This window comes from Notothenia rossii, assembly GCF_949606895.1.
Source record: "Notothenia rossii genome assembly, chromosome: 5".
NCBI lineage: Eukaryota > Metazoa > Chordata > Actinopteri > Perciformes > Nototheniidae > Notothenia > Notothenia rossii.
The window spans coordinates 34,817,461-34,844,290 of NC_136903.1; the positions used below are offsets into that span (position 1 = coordinate 34,817,461).

Here is a 26,830-nt window from a genome sequence, read left to right on the forward strand (position 1 = left end):
TGTTAATTTTATATATTATAATTTAATAATATATGTATTTTTGAATCAAGTATTCATCTTTATTGTCTTCATTGTTAGTTTCCACATGCCTAAAACAACCTCGAACTAAATCTAAAAGTTGATGGCTAAATAAGAGCGTTTGAGAAATTGTGCAAGGCACACAGTAGTAGTCCGAATAGTCGATTAATCGTTTCATTAATCTATAGATTAATCGATAATCAAATTATTCGTTTGTTGCAGCCCTATTGTAGTTATCCCATGTAAAAATAAAACGTGTTATTCAGCAACCCTTGCAATTTGGAATTTTATTTTTGGTTGGTAGACCTCGGTTAGCTGGTCATTTCAAAAGTAGCTCACCAGCCAAAAAAGTGTGGGCACCCCTGGTCTAGTGTATAAATCACTTTATGATCTCAAACAATCAGGGCGAAATTGGAATAGAGTCTTGCACGATTGTTTAACTGAAAACGAATACACACAAAATCCAGGCGACCACTGTGTTTATGCCAAAGAGCCAAAAGACAAAAAGGCGATCATAATCATATGGGTCGATGACTTGATCATTGCAGCCAGCAATGAGAAGATTTTGAGAGAGGTGAAAGAGATGCTCGCAGGAAAGTTTCAAATGAAAGATCTAGGCAGACTCAAACATTTTCTGGGTATCGATTTCAGCCAATCTGATGGATGTGTAACCATGTCACAGGAAAAGTACACTAACAAGATACTACAGCGTTTTAATATGGAAAACTGTAGAACCAGAGAAACGCCCTGTGAACCAAAACTAGAATATACTGAGGATGCAGTAAAAATGAATGATGTCAGGATGTACAGGGAGGCTGTAGGAAGCCTTATATACCTAACCACTTGTACCAGACCAGACTTAAGCTTTGTGGTAAGCAGGTTATCTCAGTATTTTGCTCAGCCTACAGAAGAGCAGTGGGTTACTGTGAAACATGTTCTAAGATACCTCAACGGTACTTCTGAGAAAGGGTTAAGTTTCAAAAGAAACAACAGTGAGAAGCTAGGTATACAGGCCTACAGTGATGCTGACTGGGCGTCTGATGTCAGCGACAGGCGCAGTACCACAGGATACTGTGTGAGTCTTAGTAAGAACAGCTGTCTAATTTCATGGAAAACTAGAAAACAGCCCACAGTAGCGCTCTCCACATGCGAGGCGGAGTACATGGCACTGGCTTCAACCATACAGGAGTGTCTATACCTAGAACAGTTACTAGAAGGTATAGATAACTACAAGTACACACAAACTGTAGTACATGAGGATAATCAGGGAACGATTGCTCTCGCCAAAAACCCTGTAAACAGACAGAGGAGTAAGCACGTGGACATAAAGTACCACTTTATCAGATCCACTGTGAGTGAGGGGAGAGTCATTCTGATGTATTGTCCTACAGATGATATGGTTGCTGATATAATGACGAAACCTGCAACTAAATTGAAACTGAAGAGGTTTGGTGCAATTATTGTTGGAGTTTGAAATGTGTAACAAGACACAGGGGTTCACATTCATTCTGTATTTTTTTTCTGATGTTTTTGTTTTGTTCTTCTTGTTTAAGATTATAACAACCTGAGAACAAGTGGGGGTGTTGAGATTTGATGGGATATATGTCCTCACTTGTATGTGGTACTGTACTGTTCCATGTGATGTGCAATGTTGTGCTTGTGCCACAGTGAGGCGCAAGGACAAGGGGTATAGGATGCATGCCTGCCTCCTATAGAGCTCCTGCGGATGATGTCACATATGCTGGTCACGTGACGAGAAACGAAGGGGGCAGCCATTTTGGCAGTAATCGCGTCAGTAAATTCATTGGCAGGCACTGGCAGACTGTCGAGGATGGTGGATAACTGCTGTGCACCAGGTTGCACAAATAGGCGTGGGAAGAAGAAAGGTGTATCTTATTATCGCATTCCAAAAGACGCGGAGAGGAGGGAAAAGTGGATCGCAGCGATTAAAAGAGCCAGGAGCCGTCTGAACAAGACTGAAAGATGGGACCCCCCGGCCGTTTGCTTTCGCTTATGCAGTGATCACTTCATATCAGGTGGGTGAGGGAATACAGTACAATGCTACAAAAAGTTTCTGGTCAGTTTAATTTTTACCGAAGTAGAATCTAGCACCCAGTTATTATAGCTAACGGACTCTGTGATGTCCCTTTTTAACTCAACAAGTGTGGCTCTGGTGCAGCCTAGCCAGTTAGCTTGTAGCAAGCTAGTGGTAAACAAACCCGTGTTGAAAATATTCCTTCTTATTTTTTAGGGAGAAAGAGTGATAACCCGTTGAGTCCGGATTTTATTCCGTCAATTTTTGATTACCTTCCATCTCCATGCTAACGTGACACTGCCGTAGCTAGACAAGCTAATAAACAAACAATGCTAACGTGACACTGCCTATCAAACTGGAATAATTTAATACTTACCCTTGCAGTGATGATGCCGAAGTTTTTGGATGTAAGACTCCACAGTTGAATGTTGTTTACGAAGCCGGACTGACACCATTTGTAAGCCTCCAAGCTTTTGTAAGCTCTGAGGGAGTCTCCTGAGTACACTGATGGAAAGCTTACAAGATAGCTGTGGATGTCCGCGTAGCGCAAGTCGGGTACATCGTCTTCAGAGCAGGAGGTTATGCTCTTGAAAAGCACACCGGGTGCATTATATGGGTCGCTTATATTTAATCTTTCTAATTGTGTACTATAAAGCCGAATTTCACTTGAATTAAAATGAGATGTATACTCGCACGGTAGGAAAACGCTGGCGCCGGTCGTCATGTTTACTGCCAAAATGGTGGCTGATAACCAAAAGTCACGTGACCGCAGGAGCTCTATAGGCTAATCACAGCTCTTGATTGCCACGTGTGTGTGGAACCAGTTCATTCCAGTGGAGGCTGTCCCCGTGAGAGTGATGCGTGCAGCCCTTATAATAAAATATGCCAGGCTTGGCTAAATGGATTACATCTCCGTGTTTTTCTCCGAATGCAACGTTAAGCTGCAGAACTAAGCGTAACTTAACATGATGAAAGAGAATATAAGGAGAAAAGGCTTGTTAAGCATATATTGAATGTGAAAAGTACCAATCCTCTGTTTAAATGCAACAACGGACATTAGAGACGAGGCGAGCCGGCTGGCGGGGAGGAGCCAGCAGAGGATATATATAGCAGCAACGGTGTCGGTACCAGATGTGTTCGGGGTACCAGATGTGTTCGGGGGCCAGCTCTTACCAATGACGTCACGCATTGTACGCATTGTGATTGGCTGTACGGTAATTTACCCAGGGGTGCTCGGGGGGAAATCACATCTACAGATCATGACGAACCGAATTGAAGTATTCCTATACTCCTAGCGTGTGAAAATGTTTGAGAAAAACATGTTAAAAAAAACCTGAAAACGGAGCAATGGCTGTACGCCATTGGTTGTACGGCAACTCAAGAGGACCATCATACACAGTCAAATTCCGAACATTTAAACATAGCCTACACGTCATTCTTTACTTTGTCCGTTATTATATGTAGAAGATATTACTAGTGATGGCAAAATGAAGCTTTGAATGAAGCGTCGAACCACTTGGACAATTGTGTCGGAAATAGGTTCATTTCTCGAAGCTTCAGTTACAGCGACCTCTCCTGGCGAAGTGCAAGGCTGCAGTGGGTTTAACGCATCTTTGCCTTGAAAAATATTCGATACAAACACACACACTAAGACTGAATATCATGTTCTATTTGCAATTAAAGATTGATAATAGTGTGTATTGGGTTATTGAGAAGAGACTCGAGAGTGCTTGACATTTATTTGGGCGGAGAGGGCCTTTTATCAGTTATCAAAGTATTACAATTAAAAGTTGAACTATTCCGAGCTTTGAACCAGCTGCGCGGACAATATCGCCGCATCCTAGCCGCCGGCTCTATCCACTGGGCTATCAATTCCATAGACCATCAAAGTGTTTTTATATTACTCATTGTCTTTTTGTTCACAACTTCTCCACATTTCGAAGTGTTTCACGAGCCAGAACGACCTATTTATCTTCCTGGCTTGCTCTATAATGATCCAATTAAAATACAATGCCAACAACAACTCAACAGCAACAATGCAAACTACGACAAAAACCCACACATTGCGCATTGTTTAGAGTGGTTATAAAGTGTTGAAGCGCTCAAATGTGAAACTGTTTCAACCTGTCACCTGTCAGAATCGAGACGAGGCAGTGCATTGAATCACCTGATTGGACGGCGAACCAGTGAGTTGATTCATTCAGGAAATGAAGCAGTTGCTGGTTCGGACGTCACATGTCACGTGATTTGAAGCAAGCTTCGAAGCACTGCTTCTATGGAATAGGAAGTCCAGGGTTGAAGCTCCGTTCGAAGCTTCAGTGTCAAACTGCCATCACTAGATATTACTTTTTCTCCGTGATGTTGTTTCCATAGAATCCTTTTCCGTTTCACAGAACACAAATTGTGTTATTTACATAATTATGTTTACACTACTACTCCCATACTCCTAGCTTGTGAAAATGTTTGTGAATAACGTGTGCAAAGTCTCCGAAAACGGAGCAGTGGCTGCGATGCTAGCTTTGCGGCTAGCGGTTAGCATTTTCAATGGAAATATACATCGAAACATCATGTTTCAGTAAAAAGAAGGCCTCACTGATCATCTACTCTCTGAGACGATTTGAGGGGTGCCTGACTTGAGTTTCTAGCACTCGGGAAAGTGGACAAAAGTGCCCCAGATCAGCCTCTTAATTTACCCAGGGCCTAGTGCTTGGCTTTGGGCATGAAAATTCAGGAAACTCCCTGAGTATTTTATTAACCCTTTCATGCCTGAATTATGAAAGCCTCAGTCAGGATTTTTTTACCAAGTGTTATTATTGCTCTTGGGGCATGAAAAACAAGATTTGAACTTTTTTTTTTTTAATCTAGTTTTTTCAAAGACATGTTTATATGTCCACTCAGGTGGACACTATCGTTCAGGGTTTGAACTGAAGAGATGTACATTTTGAAAAAATGATAAAGATGTGCAAACTTAAAATTACATTATAATAACATAAATGTATTGATTTATGGCCCAAAAAGATATTGCAGATGAAGTATTTTCAAGAATAACCAGGGCCAGGGACCAATTTGAGGCCCCACTCACAGTTATTTTATGAGTGCTAGTGGAGCCTCGCAGCAGCGAAACCGTGCCGCGCCACCCTAATTGCGTCACATAAGCGCATAGGTGCGCCTCAGATGAGGCTCCCCTCCGCAAGGGGTCCTTTACTTCCAAACTATCCGTAATCAGCTACCTCCGTGCATTACCACAGCATCTGGCTCTATATCGGACAGGGCCACCATACTAAATTGTTTTAATGAGCATTTTGTGTCCTGTGGCTCTCTGTTTGATTCTGTTTCTAATTCTGCTTCTGTGAACACCACAGTCTGTGACTCTGAACAATGTGGTCTGGAAAACCCTTTCAGTTTTACTCCTTTTACTGTTGATGTTGTTCATGAAGCATTAACCAAGTTAGATCCTAAAAAGCCGGCTGGTCCGGACAATGTAGAACCTTTCTTTTTAAAGATAGCTGCAGATATTATTGCTCCACCTCTCACTACTCTTTTTAACCTCTCTCTCAGCACGAACAAAATCCCAAAAGTATGGAAGTCAGCTTATGTCCTGCCACTACTAAAAGGAGGGGAGGCCAGCTTATTAAACAATAATAGACCAATCTCTAAATTATCAGTTCTGGCCAAGGTTCTTGAACGCCTAGTGAGTGAGCAGGTAAAGGTGTTTTTATGTACAAATGACATCCTATGTAAACATCAGTCAGGCTTCAGAAAGCAACATAGCACCATCACTGCCACAATGAAAGTGGTGAATGATGTGACGAGTATTTTAGATAATAAGCAGAGTTGTGCAGCTCTATTTATTGACCTGTCCAAAGCGTTTGATCCCGTCGATCATCGCATCTGGAAGCAGAGGCTAGTCAGTATTGGCTTATCCTGCCATGCAGTAGGGTGGTTTGTGAACTACCTCTCTGAAAGGTCCCAATGTGTTCATTTTTGATGGGCTGTCTTCTGAGTGGTTAAACATCACTAATGATTTTCTGACTTCTGACTGCTTTGGATATATAATTACACCACAATAAGGTTTTACTATCACAGTGCACTGAGATTTGTGACAAACTGTAAAGCACTTACGCATCACTGTACACTGTAAACCAAGGCGGTTTTGCCATCACTTACCGTACTGAGGCTCAATCACTGGTACATTTTCATTTACAAAGCCATGTTGGATAAAGTACCATCTTATATCTGCTCCCTGATCTCTCGGCAAATTGAAAGTACTTATTGCCTGAGATCTCATGCTGTGGTTTTATTAAATGTGCCAAGTGCTAGGACTGTCTTAGGGAAGAAAGCTTTTAGATGTGCAGCTCCACTAACTTGGAACAGTCTGCAAAAAGAATGGAAAATTACCAAGCTGGTACCACTACATGTTTTTAAAGCTCGGTTGGATGCTCCACAGTCAGATGCTGTTGGTACCTGTACATGTGGATAGATATGTAAATTGTAATCCCTGTAATTTTTGCTGTATGATGTCCTTTTGTTGTTCATGTTTTTATGTCTTCATGTGGAACCTACTGCTGCAGGTCTCCCTTGAAAAATAGATCATTGATCTCAATGGGAATTTAACTGGATAAATAAAGGTTTTGAATTGAATGTCGAGCATTAACTGCAAGTTACTCAAATGCATAAACTGGAGAATAATTATGTTACAAGTATTACAGAAAACATATCCAAGTGTAACAAACATCCAGTATTAACCTTACTGTTTTTTACTAACAGTAACCAACTAATAATTTTCATAAAGTGCATATTTATTCCAAACTCACAATATATATATATGTAATAAAACATAATGCACAATGGTACACAGTATCCAAACTCTTTAGGCACTGGTCAGAGGCATTCATGTAAAGCAGATCACCAGAATCCAATACTGGTAAAAACGTTGCAGAGATCAAATGTTTCCTTGTCTGAAAGGAGAAACCTAATTTTAAAACAACCTTTTCAGTGTGTGACTTGAAAGATAAGTTCTGATCAATAATAAAACCTAGATATGTGTATGTGGTGAACCTTTCAATGTCAATGTCAGTCCCTTGAACAGTACAAATGTTGGGGAGAAAAGAAGTTCACTTTTTGCCATTTGAGAATATCATGAGTTTGGAGTTGTCTGCATTTAATACTAACTTGAGTTGAGATAAATGGGATGGAATAACATCAAAGGCAGACTGGAGGAAATCAAGACTTTGCTCTATAGAAGAGGATGAACAATAAAAAACAGTATCATCTGCATAAAAATGGAAAGCAGCATTTGAAAAATTATTAAAGATTATTTACATATATGGTGAAATTATTGGTCCTAATATGGAACCTTGGCGCACACCCTTTCAAATCAAATAAATCAAATCAAGTTTTATTTATATAGCACATTTATAAATGATTTTTGGTCGAGCCAAAGTGCTGTACAAATAATAAAAATACCCTACAGTAAAGACATTTTACAGCTAGTACAATAACAGTTTGTTCAGAATATCAGAATGAGAAGAAAACGACACCCTCTGTCCTTAGACCCTCACATCGTACAAGGAAAAACTTCCAGAGAAAACCCACAGTTTAAAGGGAAACATGGGAGAAACCTCGGGGAGAGCAACAGAGGAGGGATCCCTCTCCCAGGACGGACAGACGTGCAATAGATGCCGTGTGTAAATCGAAGAGATAATACATTTTACAGCGTAGGTAGTCCAAATGTTAGGAAATGCATGTGTCTGTAATAAGAAGATGAATCCACGAAGATGTCAACAATCCTGTGGGAGCCTTCAGGGAGGCAGCACGACGAGACCCAGGCAGGACCGCAGAGAGAGGTTCAGCCACGTCCCGAAGTCCACGACTTAATCCAGAACTCAGGATAGAGGATCCAGGATGCAGGACCACAGCAAGAGGATCAGCCTCGACTCCAGATCCAGGCGTCGATATAGACATAAAAGAAGACAAATTGGTAGGGTTAATCGGAACATGAGAATACACAGATACAGACAGACAGAAGGAAGAACAAGCACTCCCTTTGGAGTGATTTTTTTAAAAATATTGAAGTTAAATGCATAAATCTGGTGCACTTTGAGAGCAAAATGAAGAGATATATGGATATCTCTCAACATCCATATGAAACAACTGTAAACAGATTTACTTTGTCTTTATGGATATAAAATAAACTAAAGCCTGACTCCTACTGGCGGCTGGTTAAATGACTCCTCTTCCCTGAGTACACTCACCATCTTTCAGCAAGAAAGGAGAGAGGGAATCAATGGAGCTGCCAGGGAGGACACAGGGGAATCCAGACGGTGGTCTATGGGATGATGTAGACGTAGCTCTTTTTATGGACACCTGAGAGAAAGAGAGAGAGAAACATTATATACTGTATGTGTTCATTATATCTCCTTTTTCAATATTATTATGTATTGTTTTATACTCACATTGTTAAAAAAGGCTCCAGGCAGGACCGCTGAGAAAGGTTCAGCCACGACCGGAATCCAGACGGTGGTCTATGGGATGATGTAGACGTAGCACTTTTTATGGAGACCTGAGAGAAAAAGAGAGCGAAACATTATATACTGTATGTGTTCATTATATCTACTTTTTCAATATTATTATGTATTGTTTTATACTCACATTGTTAAAAAAGGTTCCAGAAGGCCTTGGGGACAGCAGTATCAGGGACTGGAGCTGGACAGGCTTTCATCAGCACTTCTCCTTCTTGAAATGCTTAACTAAAACATGACATTTACAATGGGTTCTGCTTTCATGAAAAATGTTCATATTCCCTCTGGAACATCACCATGCCATGATGAGACAGTATCATTCCATTTGGCTTGATACCTACAAGGAGAACCTACACATGTTCTTTAGTGAGCTGCGTGGGATTCTGCCAGAGAAAACGCTGGTGATCTGGAACATCACCATGCGGGACGCGAGGGTGCCTCCCAAACTGGGCAAAATAGGGCGTGCACTTGGTTGACCTCTGAAAACATAAAAATTCCTTTTAGTTTCTCTGTTGAGCATTGTTTCCATCTGCATTTGTTACAACATTGTACCTGCTTTGAGGTGTTAATGCTGGCCACAATGCCCCTCAAGTGTTCATCCCAGTCATTCTGGTCCTCTCCGCAGTACTTGGCAAGTGCTTTTTTGATGGTTTGGTTGGTACGCTCATCTTGGCCATTGCACTGGGGATGGTAGGCTTAAGTGATGCAGTGTTTTACACCCAGTGCATCGAAAACACCACGGTTGACCTGCAGGTGGTTTAGTGTACACCAATTACCCTGATCGTATTACATTGTTACACATAACACATACACTGTATTAGATAGATTATTGTACCTCATTCACAAATTCCCGTCCTTAGTCGGTAATGATCTCCTCGACAAGCCCGAAATCGAGAAGAATGTTGATGATCTTTTTTGAGACCTCAGCAGCTGTTTTCTGGTAGAGAGTTTTTGCTACCACCCACTTCGTGAATAAATCACTCGCTGTTAGAATGTATCTGCAATATGAAATGCAGAATGTTGTAAATACATACAGAATCACTGTCAATTATTTCCTTTCTTTTTAAACCAGAATCTTCACGTTTAGAACCTTTAAAGGAGGTTACACATGCTTCAGCCCATCATGATAGTACCTTTTGCCCTTAGCAGTGGTGGGAAGTGGACCAATGAGTTCAACATCAAGGACAGTCCATGCCTCGGGAACATGAATCGGATGCAGTACGGGTGCAACCGTTTTAATGGCCTCGTGTTGCTGGCAGCGGGGACACTCATAAACCTTCGCAAATATCATACATTTTCAATCAGCAAAACAAAAAACTTTAGGTATAAAAATGATAGAACAGAGAAAACTTTCAGAGGAGACAGAATTAAACTGTTCAAGTTCTGAAATATGTTATTAGACAGCTCTGATGGAGCTCAAACTGTCTCACTCTGTTTCAATGTACACATACAACACATTTCTGTAGATCAATAATCAGTCAGTCAAAAACTCCCACCCATTTCTTCACGTCTTCCCGCATAGTGGACCAGTGGTACGTTGCCAAAACCTTCTCGGTGGTGCGCCTTCTCCCTGCATGACATCCGGAACCCAGGTTATCATAGCACTCCTTGGTGCACACAACCATCCTCTCATTGTCCTTGTACGTGTAGTACAAATCTCCAGCTGGCACATTAGGAACAAAAAAACAATCATTTAGACATGGGTAGAGATGACATTATGACTAAAAGCTGTTCAAGAAATCCAGTGGCAAATGGGGTTTAGACGTAACAACTACAGTAATAGTGTGTATACTAATAAAAAGAAAAAGGAGAAAAAAGCTGTGGAGTCCTTGCGATTTACTGAAAAATGTTGGAATATGATAAACCATTAGAGGTATGATCACTTTTGCACCAAAAAACACAATTAGATAAATAGATAGAAAGATAGATATATACTTGATTGAGCCCTAAAAGTAAAGGGATGTGAGGTTTATACCTCATAATAAAAACGTATGTTCATGACTTAACCATGGTCTTATTCTGTTACTTACCTTTGATCAGGTATTGTTTGGATGCCCTCCGAATTAACGCCTTCCTTGTATCAGGCTTTTCAGCGGCGATGGTGAGATCGTGGTAACCACCATTGAGCACGTAGTGCTTTATCTCAGTATAAAAGCTCTCCATTTCTGTCATGAAAGTTAAGAACAAAATAAAATATTACATACTACCTATGGCGCGAAAATGTCGCGGTCATTATGGGGAAGCGGAGGGATCGAGATCGGCATGAAGGTGTTCTTTTCACAATAATGACCAAGTCGCTGCACATTATCCCGCTTATTACATGGACACATTCTCAACAAAGTAACGATATGACTCCCAATATTAATTGAAATGCTTTTGTGGATTTAGAAAATGATTTTATTGATTCAAAAATAGTTGTATGTATTGATTTAAATTTACATGCATCCGCTAAGAAAAATACTCCGTTGTTACTGTTTGAACTAAAGTACCAACAGCACTGAACATAACAAAAGAACATATTACATATTACCTATGGCGCGAAAATGTCGTATATATACATATTACATGGTTTAGTTGAATACTCGATTGTGATTGCTGCACATTATCCCTTACTTAATAAATACTTTTTGGATAATCTATTATATAGAAAAGTATATCATATTGATATATAATATATAATTTCTTGATAATATATAATATAATCAAATATAACAATCAAAACGAAATAAGAAAAATAGTCCGTTGTTACTGTTTGAACTAACGTACCAACGGCACTGAACATATTACATATTACCTACCATATTACGTTATATACTTCTTACCTTCGATTTCTCTTATTCTTCTCCTCATTCGTCTTTGTTTTTCTTCAAGTTTTATTGTATTTCTTCAAGTTTTTATGTTGTTGGTCGAATGCACTTAAGCGTCAGCTAAATGCAATGTAATGTAATGATCAAAAAAACCCTCTATACTCTAGACAGCGTGGGTAAATTACCGTACAGCCAATAACAATGCGTGACGTCATGACGTCGTACGTCATGACGTCACTGGTAAGAGACGGACCCCGAACACATCTGGTACCCCGAACACATCTGGTACCCCGAACACATCTGGTACCCCGAACACATCTGGTACCGACACCGGACGAGGGATTCCCCCTCTTCTCTTGCTCATGAGAGCCAGATCACAGCTGTTTTCTGCCTGAACAATATTCTGTCTGTAACACTACCGCACCTTTTTTTATTAAAGTATCCCATTTGAATCTTATCAGAGACTCCATTTAGTCTCATTTTAAAGCTTCTCTCCTGGACGCGAGAATAAAGAACATATTTAACAATTGGTGTTTCCCTGACGTGATCCTCGCACAACCGGGAGAGACTAGAGCAGGCTGCTCGCTGGACCCGCTGGCATCCGTTAAACACACAGATAGCTCAAATCAACTAGGTAAGGAGAAACCTGTTATATCGAATTCTTTGATAGTTTATGTAGGACAATGTTAGTTCTGTGTGTTTGACGGCAGCCAGCGGATCCTGAAAATAGCTGTGCAATTTAAGTTAAAACAAGCCTAAATTGATAATCATTGGTATCTTACTACGTGGCGTTACTTTGTTACAGGCAGGGTGAGTTAAATGTATTTTGTTCTATTTAACCCTGCATGCTATTCGTTTGTCTGTTATTACATGTCGGCCAGAGGCCAATCACTTAAATAGGTGTCTTGTTGCGTTTTAAGTTAACGTGAATGGTTTTAGGCCATTAAGCAGTCGGGACTGCTTGAGGCAAAGACACAGCCAAAGTTTGAAGCTAAGGTTATTGGAGTGAGTGTTTTGTGTTAACAACAGTGTAAGGCTGTTTTAAAAAAGGCCTTTTTCAAGGAAAAGGCCTGAGGAGTTTGAAGCTTTCAGTGGTTACTTTTTTCTTTTTTCAAAAAGACATTTCGTGTGGATTACGACGAGAAGTGCAACATTCATGCGTTAGATAGACGATAATATTCTGATTGTGTTTGGATAGCGACCCATTTTGTCCCATAATAGCGTGTTTAAACAGAAGAGATGACAATACTGGCTCTTAAAGTCAAAACATTTACGTACATGGGTAGAGGGCTATGACGTAAGGCTATAAGGCCCATTTACCATTGTAAACTAAATAGAAATGTTATTTTAAACTACAGTGTTGTGTGTTGAATTTACTAGACAAAATATCACCCCACCATTATTTCAACTCCACTGTGAGAGCCACGAAGTGTTTTCTCAAATCCCTTTGTTCTTCAGGTCAAAGGTTGGAAAACCAGTTGCCATCTTGTCTTGACCTCATGTTCACAGTGAACCACACGGCAGTCGCCATTTCATGAAATACTAATTGAAGTACTCTGTTTGCTTTAACACACTGAGGCTAGGCATTCCATCTAGTAAAGAACCATACTTCTTGTTAGAGTTAGAACTATTGGAAGTACTTCTGCTGGTAAAAGTGTGCATTGGCGGTTTTGTGAATATTCTTGTTTGCAAATGTGTTTTGGCGGTTATGTGCTGTGTTGTTTAACCATAGTGTAATGTTCTTCCTATTTTAAATATATTTTTATGGAAAATAAGTTTCTCCTTGTTAAAAACAGGTCAGTTTTGCAACAGCTATTCCCTAGTGGATTAAGCTGGAAATTAAAATAGCGCACTCTGGTGGTAGTACAGAATTATTACACAAATAGAAGAAACACCTAACCCCAGCTTCTATGAGTAAATGGCGCAGCCCTCTAAGGCTATCGCTATTGGGTAATCCCCCTGCGCCCCCGCGCAGCACTGAAACACTTGTAGTCCACGCCCACCCGCAAGGTGGGCCCCACCCTCGGGCCTCCTTCCGGTATAAATAGGAAGGTGGCCCGGCAATCTGCTCCCATACAACATAACTTTTCTTCAGCTATTCGTAGAGCCAGTGGGGCCCCGCACTTAGAGGGCTGCGCCATTTACTCATAGAAGCTGGGGTTACAGTAGGTAACCTCAGTTCTATTTCGTATATGGCTTCGCCCTCTAAGGCTATCGCTATTGGGTTAAGGGCGAAGCATGATGTAGTCTGCGCCCCACTGGGTCCGCCCGGCACTAGAAGCACAGACATACCTGCTCAATAACACCCCATGCCTGTTGTGCCATGCGTAATGGCTCCTCACCGTCCCTGGAACATAGCAAAACATGCCTATCTTCCCGACGGGGTGAAGGCTGGGAACAATACATACCGGCCCCTGTGAGAAAGTAGAGACGAAAGTCCCACCTCGTCCTGCGATCGTAGTGGGGGAACAGCAGCTCTCTGCGTGCAGACAGGCAGGAGAGCGCCCAGCTGGATCCCTGACGTCACTCACTCTGACCAGGCACTCCGTACAAAGTGTGTCAGAGGAAAAAGGAACATCCCTCCTATAAGAGGGGAAATGGGCCGCTCTCCGCGTGCCAAAAGGCAGGAGAGAGAGAGGCGCACAGCCGGCTCCCTGACATCACTCACCCCGACAGGACACCCAGTACAGGGTGTGTCAGAGAGGAATGGGAGACATCCCTCAAATAAAAATGAATAAATGAACAGGGGGAAGACCAAGATGCAGCCGTGCAAATATCTTCCACTGACATTCCTCCGTGCAAAGCCGTGGAGGAGGAAATTCCTCTGGTGGAGTGCGCCTTGATGTTCTCCGGGGGCTCCACCCCAGAGGAGACATATGCCTGTGACACAGCCTCACACAGCCAGTGTGACAGCCGTTGTGCAGACAGAGGTTGCCCGATCGAGCGCTCTCTATAGTGCACGAACAGGTGCTGAGAACGGCGCCAGGCCGCCGTGCGCGCCACATAGCAGGACAGCGCGCGCACCGGGCAGAGGAGGTGAGATGTGGCTTCTTCCTCCGATTTATGAGGAGGCGGAAAAAACCCATCCAGGGTGATCACTCTTGACCTAAAAGTGCTTGTGATGACCTTTGGCATAAAGGCTGGGTTAGGCCGTAGCACAGCCAAACTGCCATCTCCTTGGATCCGGAGGCATGACGGGGCCACAGAGAGAGTGGATAAATCACTCACCCTTTTTGCTGATGTTAGGGCCAAAAGCAGTACTACTTTGGCTGATAACATTTTAAGGGGAACCTGCTCTAACGGTTCAAATGGGGCTTTGCTTAGTGGTCGTAACACCAAAGCCAGATCCCACTGAGGCGCCAGTGCGCGTGACACCGGTCTGAGTCTTCGTACTCCTTGCAGAAAGCGTTTCATCAGGGGGTGACTGAACAACGTCCCGGCTCCGAAACCCACGTGACAAGATGATATGGCAGCCGCATATACCTTGATTGTGCTGAAAGCCAAATTCCTGTCCAACAACAGCTGGAGGAATGACAGCACGTGAGGCAGGGGGCACGTAGTGGGGTCCAGGCTTCTTTCTACACACCAGCGCTGGAACGTTGCCCACTTGGCTGTGTAGGTCGCTCTGGATGGTGCGTACTAGGGGTTTCACCAACTAATCGACTAGTCGACTAGTCGACTACCTTTACCACTAGTCGGCGCTGTAGGCCCTAGTCGACTAGTCGTGAAAAAAATTGAGGTAAACGAGGTGCTGCAAAATGCTCCAAAACACGTCCGACATTCTTATGTATGGCAGTACTTCAACGAAGATGTAACCAACTCCACAGTGAAGTGTCAGTTGTGTACAGCTGTACTGAAGTACAATACAAATGCATCTGCTATGCGCAACCATCTGAAGACGAGACACCCGCTGCCGACAGCTAGCACTAGCAGTAATGCTAGCACCAGTGAGCAACGGACCGGCGTCAGCACTGAACAGAGGCAAACGAACAGCAAGAAAACGCGGGTCAACAGTGATGCGGATGATGAGCTACGGGATTACTGCCAGCGGACACCGCATATCCCCACAATGGATAATCCACTGGAGTGGTGGGCAGAAAACGTGCACCGCTTTCCCCGCTTTCGAGGAGCTACCTGGCTATTCCAGCCACAAGCACCCCGAGTGAGAGGGTTTTTTCCCTGGTAGGCAACACTGTCACCCGAAAGCGGTCAAGCCTCCTTCCCTCACATGTCGATGCGTTGGTGTTCAAACCAAACCAAAAATATGGAAAGGTGGACGTTATCGTGGAGGACAGCGAATAAAGTGTTGCGCACTGGATTTACGTGGCATTTATGTAAACAAGAGTTTTTTGCTGTCGATTTTGGTGAGTCCAGTTACTGTTTGTTATTTACTCAGCCATGTAACACAAATTAAAATGCAGTGTTTAATGTTACTGTATGAGTTCCAATATAAAATACAGTTGTACACCTCTCTTTGTGTGTCTTTATTATGACGTAACGACTAGTCGACTAGTCAACTACTATTTTGAAAAATGTGTCGACTAGTAAATATTGGTAGTTGTGAAACCCCTAGTGCGTACAACATCTTGAGAGAGATCCAACCTCTCTAAGTGTTCCCGTTCAGGGGCCATGCCCATAGGCGCTGGCCTATCACTGGGTGACTGTAAATCCCTCCCTCCACCTGCGAGAGAGCGTCCCCGCGCCACGGAATTTCCCACGGTCTGCCTGACAGCGTACGCTGTAGGCATGGAAATCAGGAAGCGCCTGTGCGCTCCGGGGCAATCAGGATCACTGACAGCCCCTCCTCCTGCACTCGGTCCAGAAACCGGGGAATCAGCGGGACTGGGGGGAAGGCGTACAGCAGTCCCCTGGGCCATGGACGATGTGCGAACGCGTCCACCCCTAGGGGGGGAGGTCCCGCGCTCACAGGGAGAACCAGGGGCGCATTGCGCGTTCCCGCGTGCGGCGAACAGATCCGCCTCCGCCCTCCCGAACCGGCTCCAAACCTGGGCGATCAGCTCGGGGTGTAGGCTCCAGTCCTCCTGGCGAGGGCCTCCTCTGGACATGAGGTCTGCCCCTTTGTTCAACTCGCCGCGCACATACAGTGCTCTGATGGAGAGTAGGTGCGCGCGCACCCAGATCAACAGCCGTCTGGCTGTGTTCAGAAGCTGCGCTGAGCGTACCCTGCCCTGGCGATTGATGTAGGCTGCCGTGGCTCTGTTGTCAGTGCGAATCAATACATGTTGATTCTGCAGCAGCGAGGCAAAATGCTGAATTACTCTCCGTACGGAGATCAATTCCAGCACGTTTATGTGGAAGGACATGTGAGTCAGCCACTGTCCCCCCACTGCCTGCGACATGCACGTTCCTCCCCACCCTGAGAGAGATGCGTCTGTGAACACCGAGATGTGTGACGTAACTCTGCCCAGGGCCACACCCTCTGACAGGACGTGGGGACTTTTCCAATAGGTTAAGTCTGAACCCACGGACAGAGGGATGACCACCATGCGCCTCCTCTGTCGCACGGGGTCGATGCGTAGGCGAATAAACCACCTCTGGAGTCTTCTCATGTGAAGGAGACCCAGGGGAATCACCCCGTGGTCGGCTGCCATCATGCCGAGCAGCCGCATCACGGAGAGGGCTGTCACCACGCTGCAGGGTGTGACGTGTCGAAGGAGAGCTGTCAGCGTCTCCACTCTCTGCCGTGAGAGTCGCGCTCTCATGCGGGCTGAGTTCAATTCCACACCCAGGTAAACAATACTCTGGGAGGGAAGAGGACAGCTCTTTTTCCAGTTTATCATGAAACCCAGCTTTGACAGATGCGATATGAGTTGTATCGTCTGTAAAGTCACTTCCTCCCTGGAGTGAGCCATCAGCAGCAGGTCGTCCAGGTAAAATAGTACTCTCATCCCTCCTCTGTGTAGCGGCTGCAATGCCGTCTCTACACACTTCGAAAAGGTGCAAGGAACCAGGGAATAACCGAACGGCATACGGTTGTACTGGTACGATATTCCCTGGAATGAAAACCGCAGGAATTTCCTGTGTTGTGGGATGATGGGTACGTGGAAGTATGCATCCTTTAGGTCTATAGAGGTGAACCAGTCTCCCTGGTGAACACACTCTAGCACCCTTTTGACCGTCAGCATGTGAAACGGCCTTTTCCATATTGCCTCGTTGAACGCTGACAGGTCGAGGATGGGTCTCATTCCCCCCGTCTTTTTCGGGATAAGAAAGTAGCGGGAGTAATATCCCTGATTTTCTTCCCTTCGGGGAACCCTGGAAATAGCCTCTTTCAACAGGAGTTCCCGTAGCTCTGCTTGGAGCGCCCGACACTGTTCCCGGGATGACAGGCGTGTCTCCTGTATCCCGTTGAACTGTGGGGGGGGGGAGGCGAACTGCAGGGTGTACCCTCTGCTGATCAGCCTGCTCATCCATCTGTCCATCAGACACACGCGCTGCCACTCCGAGAAACACTCTGAGAGCGGGCGCACATGCTCGAGATGTGTTGTGGTTGTCATGACGACGAGCCACGCCAGAGCCCTCGCCGCCGCTGCCCGTGAGGCAACCCAAGGTGGGCCTAGAGCGAAAGGGCTGTGAGGGGGCCTCCACACGCTGCGTTTCACTCCGACTCTCATCGTGAGGCGCGTACACGCTCAGAGGATGAGTAGAGGTGTGTGCAGTAATATCCACATGAGGCGTTACCACGGCGCTCATGGGCTTATTGTGACCGTGTGTAGGTGGCAGATCTCAGACAGAGGAATGCCGCGAGGTCTGTGGTTTAATAACCGAAAAGTTATAACCATCAGGCCCCCGCAGCGAACCCCGCTGCCTACTAATCAACAGATTGGAGGCAGCTGGCGTAGTTACTGCGCTCTGTAACTTATTAACCGATAGATTAAAATGTGCAGGCTTTTGTAACGAACCCTGCTGGCTATTAACCGATAGGTCATAGGCAGCTGGTTCACCCAGAGTGGGGGATATGTGAAACCCATTTGAAACTGATGACAAAAGGTTGGAAATTAAGCTTCTTTTATTTCCTTCACACTCCCCCCCAAACCGTCAGGGCCGGCTCTGCTTCCTCGGCGGCTCTCGTGGAGCAGACGACGAACGGGAGTACTTTTCTTTTTTCTTTTCTGGTGGGGGGGCGGAGGCTCGGGACGGTGGCCCTGCCGCCGCCGACGGGCGAGTCTGCCGCCTCGGCTGTCTCTCTGCCTGCCGCTGTGGCCGGGTTGGCTGCTGCTGCTGCTGCTGCTGCTGCTGCTGCTGCTGCCGCTGGAGCCGGCCAACGGGCTGGCGGATATCATCCGCCTGCTCCACTACCGCTTTCATGGACTCTACCATGGCCAAAAACTGGGGTCCGAACAGCCCTTCCGAGCTGATCGGAGCGTCCAGCAAGACCTTCCTGGCCGGCTCTGTAACAGCCGCCTGTTGCAGCCAGAGGTGGCGCTGGATCTGCATCATCCACGCTTCAATCCTCGCCTGGGAGACAGCCACGGACGCGCACAGCGTGAGCGCCGTGCTGGCCACCTTGCCGATCTCCTCCGCCTCCTCTGGAGCCACGGTGGTGGACCGCTCCACCAGCGTAACCACCGAGTTTGCCAGCAACGCGATGTTATTTGCCGCCGCAGACGCCTGACCCGCACACTGGTGCGCCCGGTCAGCCTGGCGGGCGACATACTGGTCCTTGGGGGAGGCCAACACAGGGCGCCGTCCGGCGACCAAGTTGGCCTGCTTAACCCCAAAGAACGCCGTCAAGCTCTGCTCCAGAGCGGGGTTGGTTGCGAAACCCTCGTCAGTGAATCCCTCCACCTTAGTGAAGGGAACAAAGGTGGCCACCGGAGCCCTCAGGGTCCTCGGGTTCGCCGCAGCCCCCTCCTGGTACCTCCTAATGGCTGGGAAGCGCGGCCAGATCGGGTCACTCCTGCCCGTCTGAACGCGGGAAAAAACTCCGGCCATGTCATCCAGAGCTACCTTTTCCCGTCCTAGGGGAACGAGGAGAACCTTGCAGGCTGCCGCCTTGCCGATGATCTCCGGCAGCTCCAGCATGATGCCCCCCAACGCCGGCAGTGCCGTGGCAACGGAGAAGGGGACCGCGTGCTCGGCCGCCATACCCGTACCTCGCTCCGACCCCGTCTCCCCCGTCCGGGGGAGAGGGGGGAGGGGAGAGCCGCATGGCGAGCCATGGAGGGAAACGGGGTAGGAGTCGTCCGACTCCTGCCCACCACTCGGCTCCAGAAACAGGCTGTCGTCCCTGTCCTCCTGGACGGGCCAGTCGTCCTCCTCAGCCGCGGCAGCTAGAGCGTCCGCTCTTCGCTGCCTGTCGGCTGATGGGAGACGGGCACAATGCGAACACGCGACCTGCTGGTTGAGAGCCGCGTACGCGTGCTATGGCCCCAGACAGGATTCGCATATCGCGTGTAGGTCATAGCTCATGATGTACCCCGTTTTACATGAGGGACAATCACGGACACAATTGTTGCTCATGACTCTAATTCCTTTCCTGTGCTTCAGTACTGCTGACGGTTGCTGAAGAAAAGAGGGAGCAGATTGCCGGGCCACCTTCCTATTTATACTGGAAGGAGGCCCGAGGGTGGGGCCCACCTTGCGGGTGGGCGTGGACTACAAGTGTTTCAGTGCTGCGCGGGGGCGCAGGGGGATTACCCAATTGCGATAGCCTTAGAGGGCGAAGCCATATACGAAATAGAACATTGTGAAGTATAATTGTAAGTGTTATAAATAAACACATGCTTGATCGCCAAGGTAGAATTGCAAGTGGTTTCTAATTATAAGAGAAGAAACTTTACATAATACTTTTTCAAACACCAATTTATTGAAGCTAACACAAGTAGTGACATTAGCATAATTTCATAAATTTCGGTAAGCACTGTACACAGGAGATTTGGATTTGAACCATATTCATATTTCAAAGTCAAAACCATACATGGTACAACTTTATTTTAACATTTCATATTTAAATTTTGCATATTTTGTATATGTTAATTAACTTTATTAATATTTTGCCTAAAACTTTAAAAAAAAAAAAAATCTATAATGAAAAAAAAAGAAAAAAAAGATTTAAAGTTCGGACGAACAGCAACGAAGGTGCTAGTCAGAAGATTAGTGCTTTATCTTTGATAAGTTAATAAATAATTAGAGAACATGTCACCAAAACAAACTGAGTTGAGACTAGACGCAGGGCCAGGCTCAACAGCAGATATCAAGGGAAGGATAAAAATCAGATCAGATGCTATAACAGTTCCAAATCTTAGACAAAAGACATGGAACCACATGGAGAAACTATTGGAACAATTGCAAACGAGAGGACTGTATCCAGCTGATGATCAACCAGCACCAACGAAAGCCCATAGAAAAGCAGTAATTGACCATGAAAATGGAGAATACCTGCGAGAACAACAAGCATGGATGAAAGCCGGACAACCCCCTTGGTATGGACCTGCTAAAAGCGCTATAAACAGCTGAAAAAATAAAATCTAGAGTTACAAGTCTGGTACTCCATCTAAAATATGTCAGCCAACAATCAACGAACAGCATGTATGTGGCTCAAGGAGCAGAGCTCACAGCAAAGGAAGATAAGAAAGAAAAGACAGAAGAAGCTCCAGTAATCCAACCTTCAAAGCTCCTTCCAAGCCTGACAGATGCGCCTCCTCCCTACATGACAGAAGAATACAGTTTCTTTCAACCCCCAATACAAGCTCCAACTCTAGGTGTTTTAGGAGGAGTATTGGAGTTGGACGATCTCCCCACAGCTACACGTGTCAAAGACTTGGAGTATGAGGTAAGACTCCTATCTGGTGAGCTCAACAGAAGATTGGAAGAACTAGGCAGAAGAATGGAAGAGGAGCTCAACAGAAAGATGGAAGAACTCAGCAAAAGTATGGAAGCACAACTCAAGAGAAGAGAAGGCGAGGGTTCTCCAGACACCACAACCGTAACTGAAGCTGGAAGACTCAAGAACTGCTCAACACTCACGCTACCGGTGATAGCGGCTGGAGAAGGAGGATTGAGATACCAAGCATGGACTCACAGAGACATGGAAGCATTAGCGGCAAAACTACCTCCACTCACACAAGGAGGTCAGAAGTGGGTGAATGATCTGGAGAAATACACAGACCAAGACCACCTGTGCTTGGGAGACATGAGGGCACTGCTTGGACGGATAGAAGGAAGACTAGAAGCAAGAGCAGTGGATTCCAAGGCCAAATGCACCAACTCTCCAGATTACATTTTCTTCAACAAAGTCAGGTCGAGGTATTGGGCTGCCATTCGTCAAATCTACCCAACAACACGGAGTTTACATGCCCTCAACAGCCTGAGAAAAGAACCGGGGGAAGACATGTATGCCTTCCTGAAGAGATGTGAAGGAGTGTGGGAGGACTGCACTGGAGAACGATATGACGTTTCACCGTCTGTCGTAATGCTGTGGAAGAACGCGGTCATTAACGCCCTTCCCCAATCAGTGCAGGCAAGCCTGGGAGATGTGGTGGCATTAGACGCTATACCCATTGAAGAATGGAGACAACATCTCATTTACCACGATATGAAATACCAAGCAACCCAGAGGGAAAAAGAAGAAGAAATTAAAACAATACAACTAAGACTCTTGAAGATACAAATAGCTGAGAAAGATACCGAAGCTAATAAAAACAAGAAAGCGGCAAGGCAAATGGCAGCTACATCAGAGAAGGCAGGGCAGATTCGTCCAACAATTCAAGCTCAGGAAGAACCAGAGAATGCAGGGCAGACATCTCAAACAGTTGAATCTCAGATAGTGCCAGAGAATCAGATGGAGAACCAACAACCAGGAGGTTTCCGAGGAGGCAGAGGCAGAAGAAAAGTTCTCCGGTTCGAGGGATGCTACATATGCAATCAGCTGGGCCATTGGGCTAGAGATTGTCCACAACAACAAATGAAATACCCACCACATGCACCAAACAACGGCCCACCATGCAGTTTCCATGATGACGACGGAGGCAGGGGGTCCCAGAGATGTCAAAGACGTACAGGATTTCCAAACATGAACCAAATGCCACTGACAGCCTGGTATCAACCACAACAATGAGGAAGCTTAGAGGACCAGACCATCAGGTGATGCATCTTCAGCACTAGAGTATTTTGAAATCCAGCTACATAGAGCCACATATGTCACCACAGGAGGGAGAGGTTGAATGTTATTTAAAAGATAGTGAGTAGAATATTGCATTTACACATAAAGCATCCACAGAGTAGTAGAAGATTAAGACATAGTAGAACATTTAGCAGACTATAATTATGAGAAGGAAAATACATTACGAGTGATGTTGTACCCCACACAGAAAACTATTGTGTCCACACAACTAGTGAGGTTAAGAAGATGGGCTTCCACCCAAAATATGCAAGGGGCGGCGATACACCTGACGTGAAGCTGTCCAGACCTGAAAACAGAAACTCGATTCTGCTGTGGTGAAGTCTGGCTACAAAGGGAGGTGTCCGATAGGGTAGCTTGTCTCAAACCAGTGAAGAAGTCAACAAGAACCCAGCTGAACTAGAGAGTGACTGTTAGGGGGAGAACTGTGACGGAGCGACAGAGACTGGCCCAACATTTTCCAGCCAGTACATAGATAGACCCCGTCAGAAGACCAGGGCTGTGTTTAAAGGGGAACTCCATTTATTCTTAGCCAGAAGTGTAGTTTTTAATCAAACAATTATGTGATTTATGGAGTCAGATTACATTTTTCTCATAAACACAATTTTATAATCTGAAGCATCTGTTTTAAGGCATGAGCCGCAGATTAAATAACATAACACTGATTAAGAGCTTGGATGAAGAAGTTGTAGGGTTTTTACAACAGTTTCAAGAATCAGTCTTTATTTATTTATTCTTGAGTAATTTTACTGATTTATAGTGTAGTGCGTAAGGCAATATCTCATTTGAGTGAGGGGCACCAGCCCTTCATGCAGGTCACTCTCTGTGAGAATAGTTCATATTTTCCCTCCAGTTTGGAGAAAGATTATTTTATCATATGTTAGTTCAGCAGTGTCAACCAATCCTCTAATCCTAGAACTATTGAGACGCATTAGTGACACCAGGGGTATTGTTTTTCGCAGCAACGATGATGCATAATACCATGACAAAGGCCATTATTGAAACAAGTAAACTATTGTTTGTGCTAATGGCAGATTTTTTAGTGAATATGCATTTATACCATCAGAAAACCATACATCGTACGATATTTTTGTACCCCTTGTAGGTACACGGAGAAGTTATATTTATTTAATGCAACGTTGTGGGTTTTACATGTCCTTTTCATAATAGGGTAATCATTGCAATATTAATTGAGCATTTTATGCTCAAAGGAGGGAGTGTCATGATTATACAGATATGTTGATTTCAGTGACGTTGTAGTTAATAAATAATAACATGTAATCAACAATAGGTCTCATAACAACAAGAGGTATGCCGAAGCTTGGGCCTTCTCCAAGAAGGGAGTGGTCCAGTTTTAGATATTAGACAAATAGAAGTGGATGAATATGTCAGAACTCTGAGTAATATTATGCAAGTTTTGTCTACACAGGCTAGGAAAACTACAGAGATACCAGACGAGACACCAGAAGAGACTCCTCGGCCAGGTGATTGGGTGAGGGTGAAAGTTCACAAAAGACAGTGGGCTCATCCCCGGTGGACGGAAGCGTGAAAAGTTGTAACAAACTTCACACGCGCTCCGGTTTAAAGGTAAAGAAAAAGGAGCAAATTGACACCACCTCACACATTGTCACCCTTCACTGGCAACTTCCAGAACATTATTGGGAGTAAGGACTGATTTGGCAGAGCTGGAACAAAACAATAAATAGAAATAAGATAAAGATAGAAAAAGCTCAACAGACAAATAGTCTATAGATTTTTATAGATTGTACATTAATGTGAAAACCTATTTTTTGTTTTACATCTGAAAAAGAGTCCAATTTTTGTATATGTTATTTTTGTACTCATTATTTAAATTATGTTACTGACACAACCAGGGATAAAATAGAGATGATGACAAGAACAAAGCCAAACCAATAGGTTGGTTTCACTTGACGTCACACCGCTGCGTTCCTTTGGCGCGAAATTCCATTGGAGGTCAGGAAGTAATTTTCTACAGAGGATCTAGCTGCTGTTACCATTGTGAAAATGCCGGTGTGTTGTGTAGTTTACAGTTGTTCCAATCGATCCGGCCGAGAGAAAAACAAGAGGTTTTACCGAGTGCCGAAGGTTGTCGTCCATAAAGCTGAGCAATTTAAGAAGCTAACCGAAGAACACCGGAAAAAATGGCTTTCAAACCTCCATCTACGGTCGGGAGGAGCAGAGTCGTCTAATGCACGTGTCTGCAGCGATAGGTATTAGCTAACTTGGTTTTTGTGGCTTTGTTTATGTATTATTGGGTTGTGGTTAAATGCTTATGTACTTAGTAATACTGATCATGTTTAAGTTACCTGTATTCTAATATGGACTTTGTTGGGACTTTTTAGGGTGCCCTAGCGCTTTGGGTGACGTTGAGTAGGTAGACTGGGCTCCCACTGTTAGCCTCGGTTACCACACAACAAGTAAGCCCAGATCAGAGGCATCTCTTCGACGAGAGCAGAGGATGGAGCTCAAGGAAGACCAACAAAGACAATCAGAATGTGCAGAGGCTTTGTTGGATCTCCTGCAGACAACCGAGAGCCCAGAAACGACGCAACCCCCGTCTGACAGCCCACAACCAGAGGACACCAGTGGGATATTAAATGACCAACAAGGTAAATTAACCACCAGCATTATTATTAAATATTACAAATGTGATTGTCAGAAAATCAATGCAAACTTTGAATTAGGTTTAGGTTTAGAAAATAGAGTACTGACTTGAGAATCTGCAATAATTGGAACAGAGAACTTGCATGTGTGTAAAAAGGTTGTCAAAAAGATAACTTCACAACAATTCACATTTGACTATTTTAAATAACTAATTATGCTTGCTACTGCTATATTGTATGCAGATGCAGGATGCCAGACTGATTTAACGATGGAGGACATCGAGAGGATGGAGGATGTTCTGAGACAGAACACAACAGAGCTGGGAGATCTTCGGACAAAGGCACTGGATACAAAGTTCAACCAGGAGTCCTTTGAGAACAACGAAGCGAAGACAAAGTTTTACACCGGGCTCCCCAACTTCTTAGTTTTACTTCAGGTTTTTCAACTGTGCGAGCCCTACATCACCTGTGGCCCGATGTCTGTGCTCTCCAAATTTGAACAGTTCATTTTAGTTTTGCTGAGGCTGAGACTAAATCTCCCTCTGAAAGATTTGGCTTTCAGGTTCAACATCTCTCTCTCCACTGCTTCTAGAATTTGGCATAAGTTAATTGACATACTTCATGAGAGTACAGAATTTATAATTGAGTGGCCAGAGCGACATGTACTTCAAGCTACAATGCCAATGGGATTCAGACAGGCATTTGGATGTAGAGTTGCTGTGATTGTTGACTGTTTTGAAGTTTTTATTGAGAGGCCCTCTAATTTACTAGCTAGAGCACAAACATGGTCCAACTACAAGCATCACCATACTGTTAAATTTCTGATTGGTGTTGCTCCCCAAGGCTATGTCACTTCCATATCTTGTGCCTGGGGAGGAAGAGTTAGTGATAAACAGATCACAATACAGAGTGGGCTCCTAAAAAACCTGTTACCTGGAGATATTGTCCTAGCAGATTGTGGGTTCGATATTGCCGATAGTGTGGGATTTTACTGTGCTTCACTAAAGATGCCTGCATTCACCAGGGGGAAAAGTCAGCTGTCAGCATACGAGGTGGAAGAGACAAGAAAAATAGCTAATGTGCGTATTCATGTCGAAAGAGTCATAGGATTAGTCAGAAGAAAATATCAGATTCTGCAAAGCAGGGCTGTGCCCATAGAGCACATGCTAACAAAACCAGGTGAGGCACTAGCATTAATTGACAAGATTGGGGTTATTTGCTGTGCCTTGTCTAATCTGTCAGTGTCTGTCGTCCCATTGGAGTAAAGTCATGGAGCTGTAGTCTTGTAAATAAGAAACCATGTATTATTCAGTATCATTTAATCTTTTCAGTAAACATCTTTTTGTGTTCAAACGTCTTGTGTTCAAGTCTTTTCAGTAAACATCTTTTTGTGTGTTGTAAATTGTGTAGCCCTAATCAATATACAACTTTCATCTACATTCAGGCTTAATTCATTCAATAATATTCTAGAGATGACAATTGGTCTGGTGACGCTCCCTTGTATGGCCATTGAGGGTTATTGTAAATGTAAATAAGAAACCATGTATTATTCAGTCTTCTTAGTATCATTTAATCTTTTCAGTAAACATCTTTTTTACAATAGCAATATATCACACAGCCCTACTTCCTCGAGTGAGTGTGGTCAGTGAATATGAAGGTGCTGTAATGCAGGTTAAAGAGCT

At 44.5% G+C, this 26,830-nt stretch overlaps 1 protein-coding gene and 1 long non-coding RNA gene across 3 annotated transcripts; one reads left to right on the top strand and one right to left on the bottom strand.

The window, feature by feature from the left end:
- Positions 1-8,320: 8,320 nt before the first annotated feature.
- Positions 8,321-9,531, bottom strand: LOC307041397. The gene is made up of 4 exons (XR_013808742.1): positions 9,410-9,531; positions 9,127-9,321; positions 8,705-9,053; positions 8,321-8,419 (listed from the first exon to the last, which is right to left on the bottom strand). It is a non-coding gene; the product is annotated as an uncharacterized lncRNA (long non-coding RNA).
- Positions 9,532-24,918: 15,387 nt separating this feature from the next.
- Positions 24,919-26,501, top strand: LOC307041865 (uncharacterized protein). Of its 2 annotated transcripts, none has more exons than XM_079685424.1 (2): positions 24,919-25,154; positions 25,392-26,501. In XM_079685424.1, the coding sequence occupies exons 1-2, from the start codon at positions 25,004-25,006 to the stop codon at positions 26,411-26,413; spliced, it is 1,173 nt and encodes a 390-aa protein (XP_079541550.1). In that variant the 5' UTR covers positions 24,919-25,003; the 3' UTR covers positions 26,414-26,501. The 2 variants fall into 2 exon arrangements, with proteins under 2 accessions (XP_079541550.1, XP_079541551.1); XM_079685425.1 differs by having other exon boundaries at positions 25,398-26,501.
- Positions 26,502-26,830: the final 329 nt, after the last annotated feature.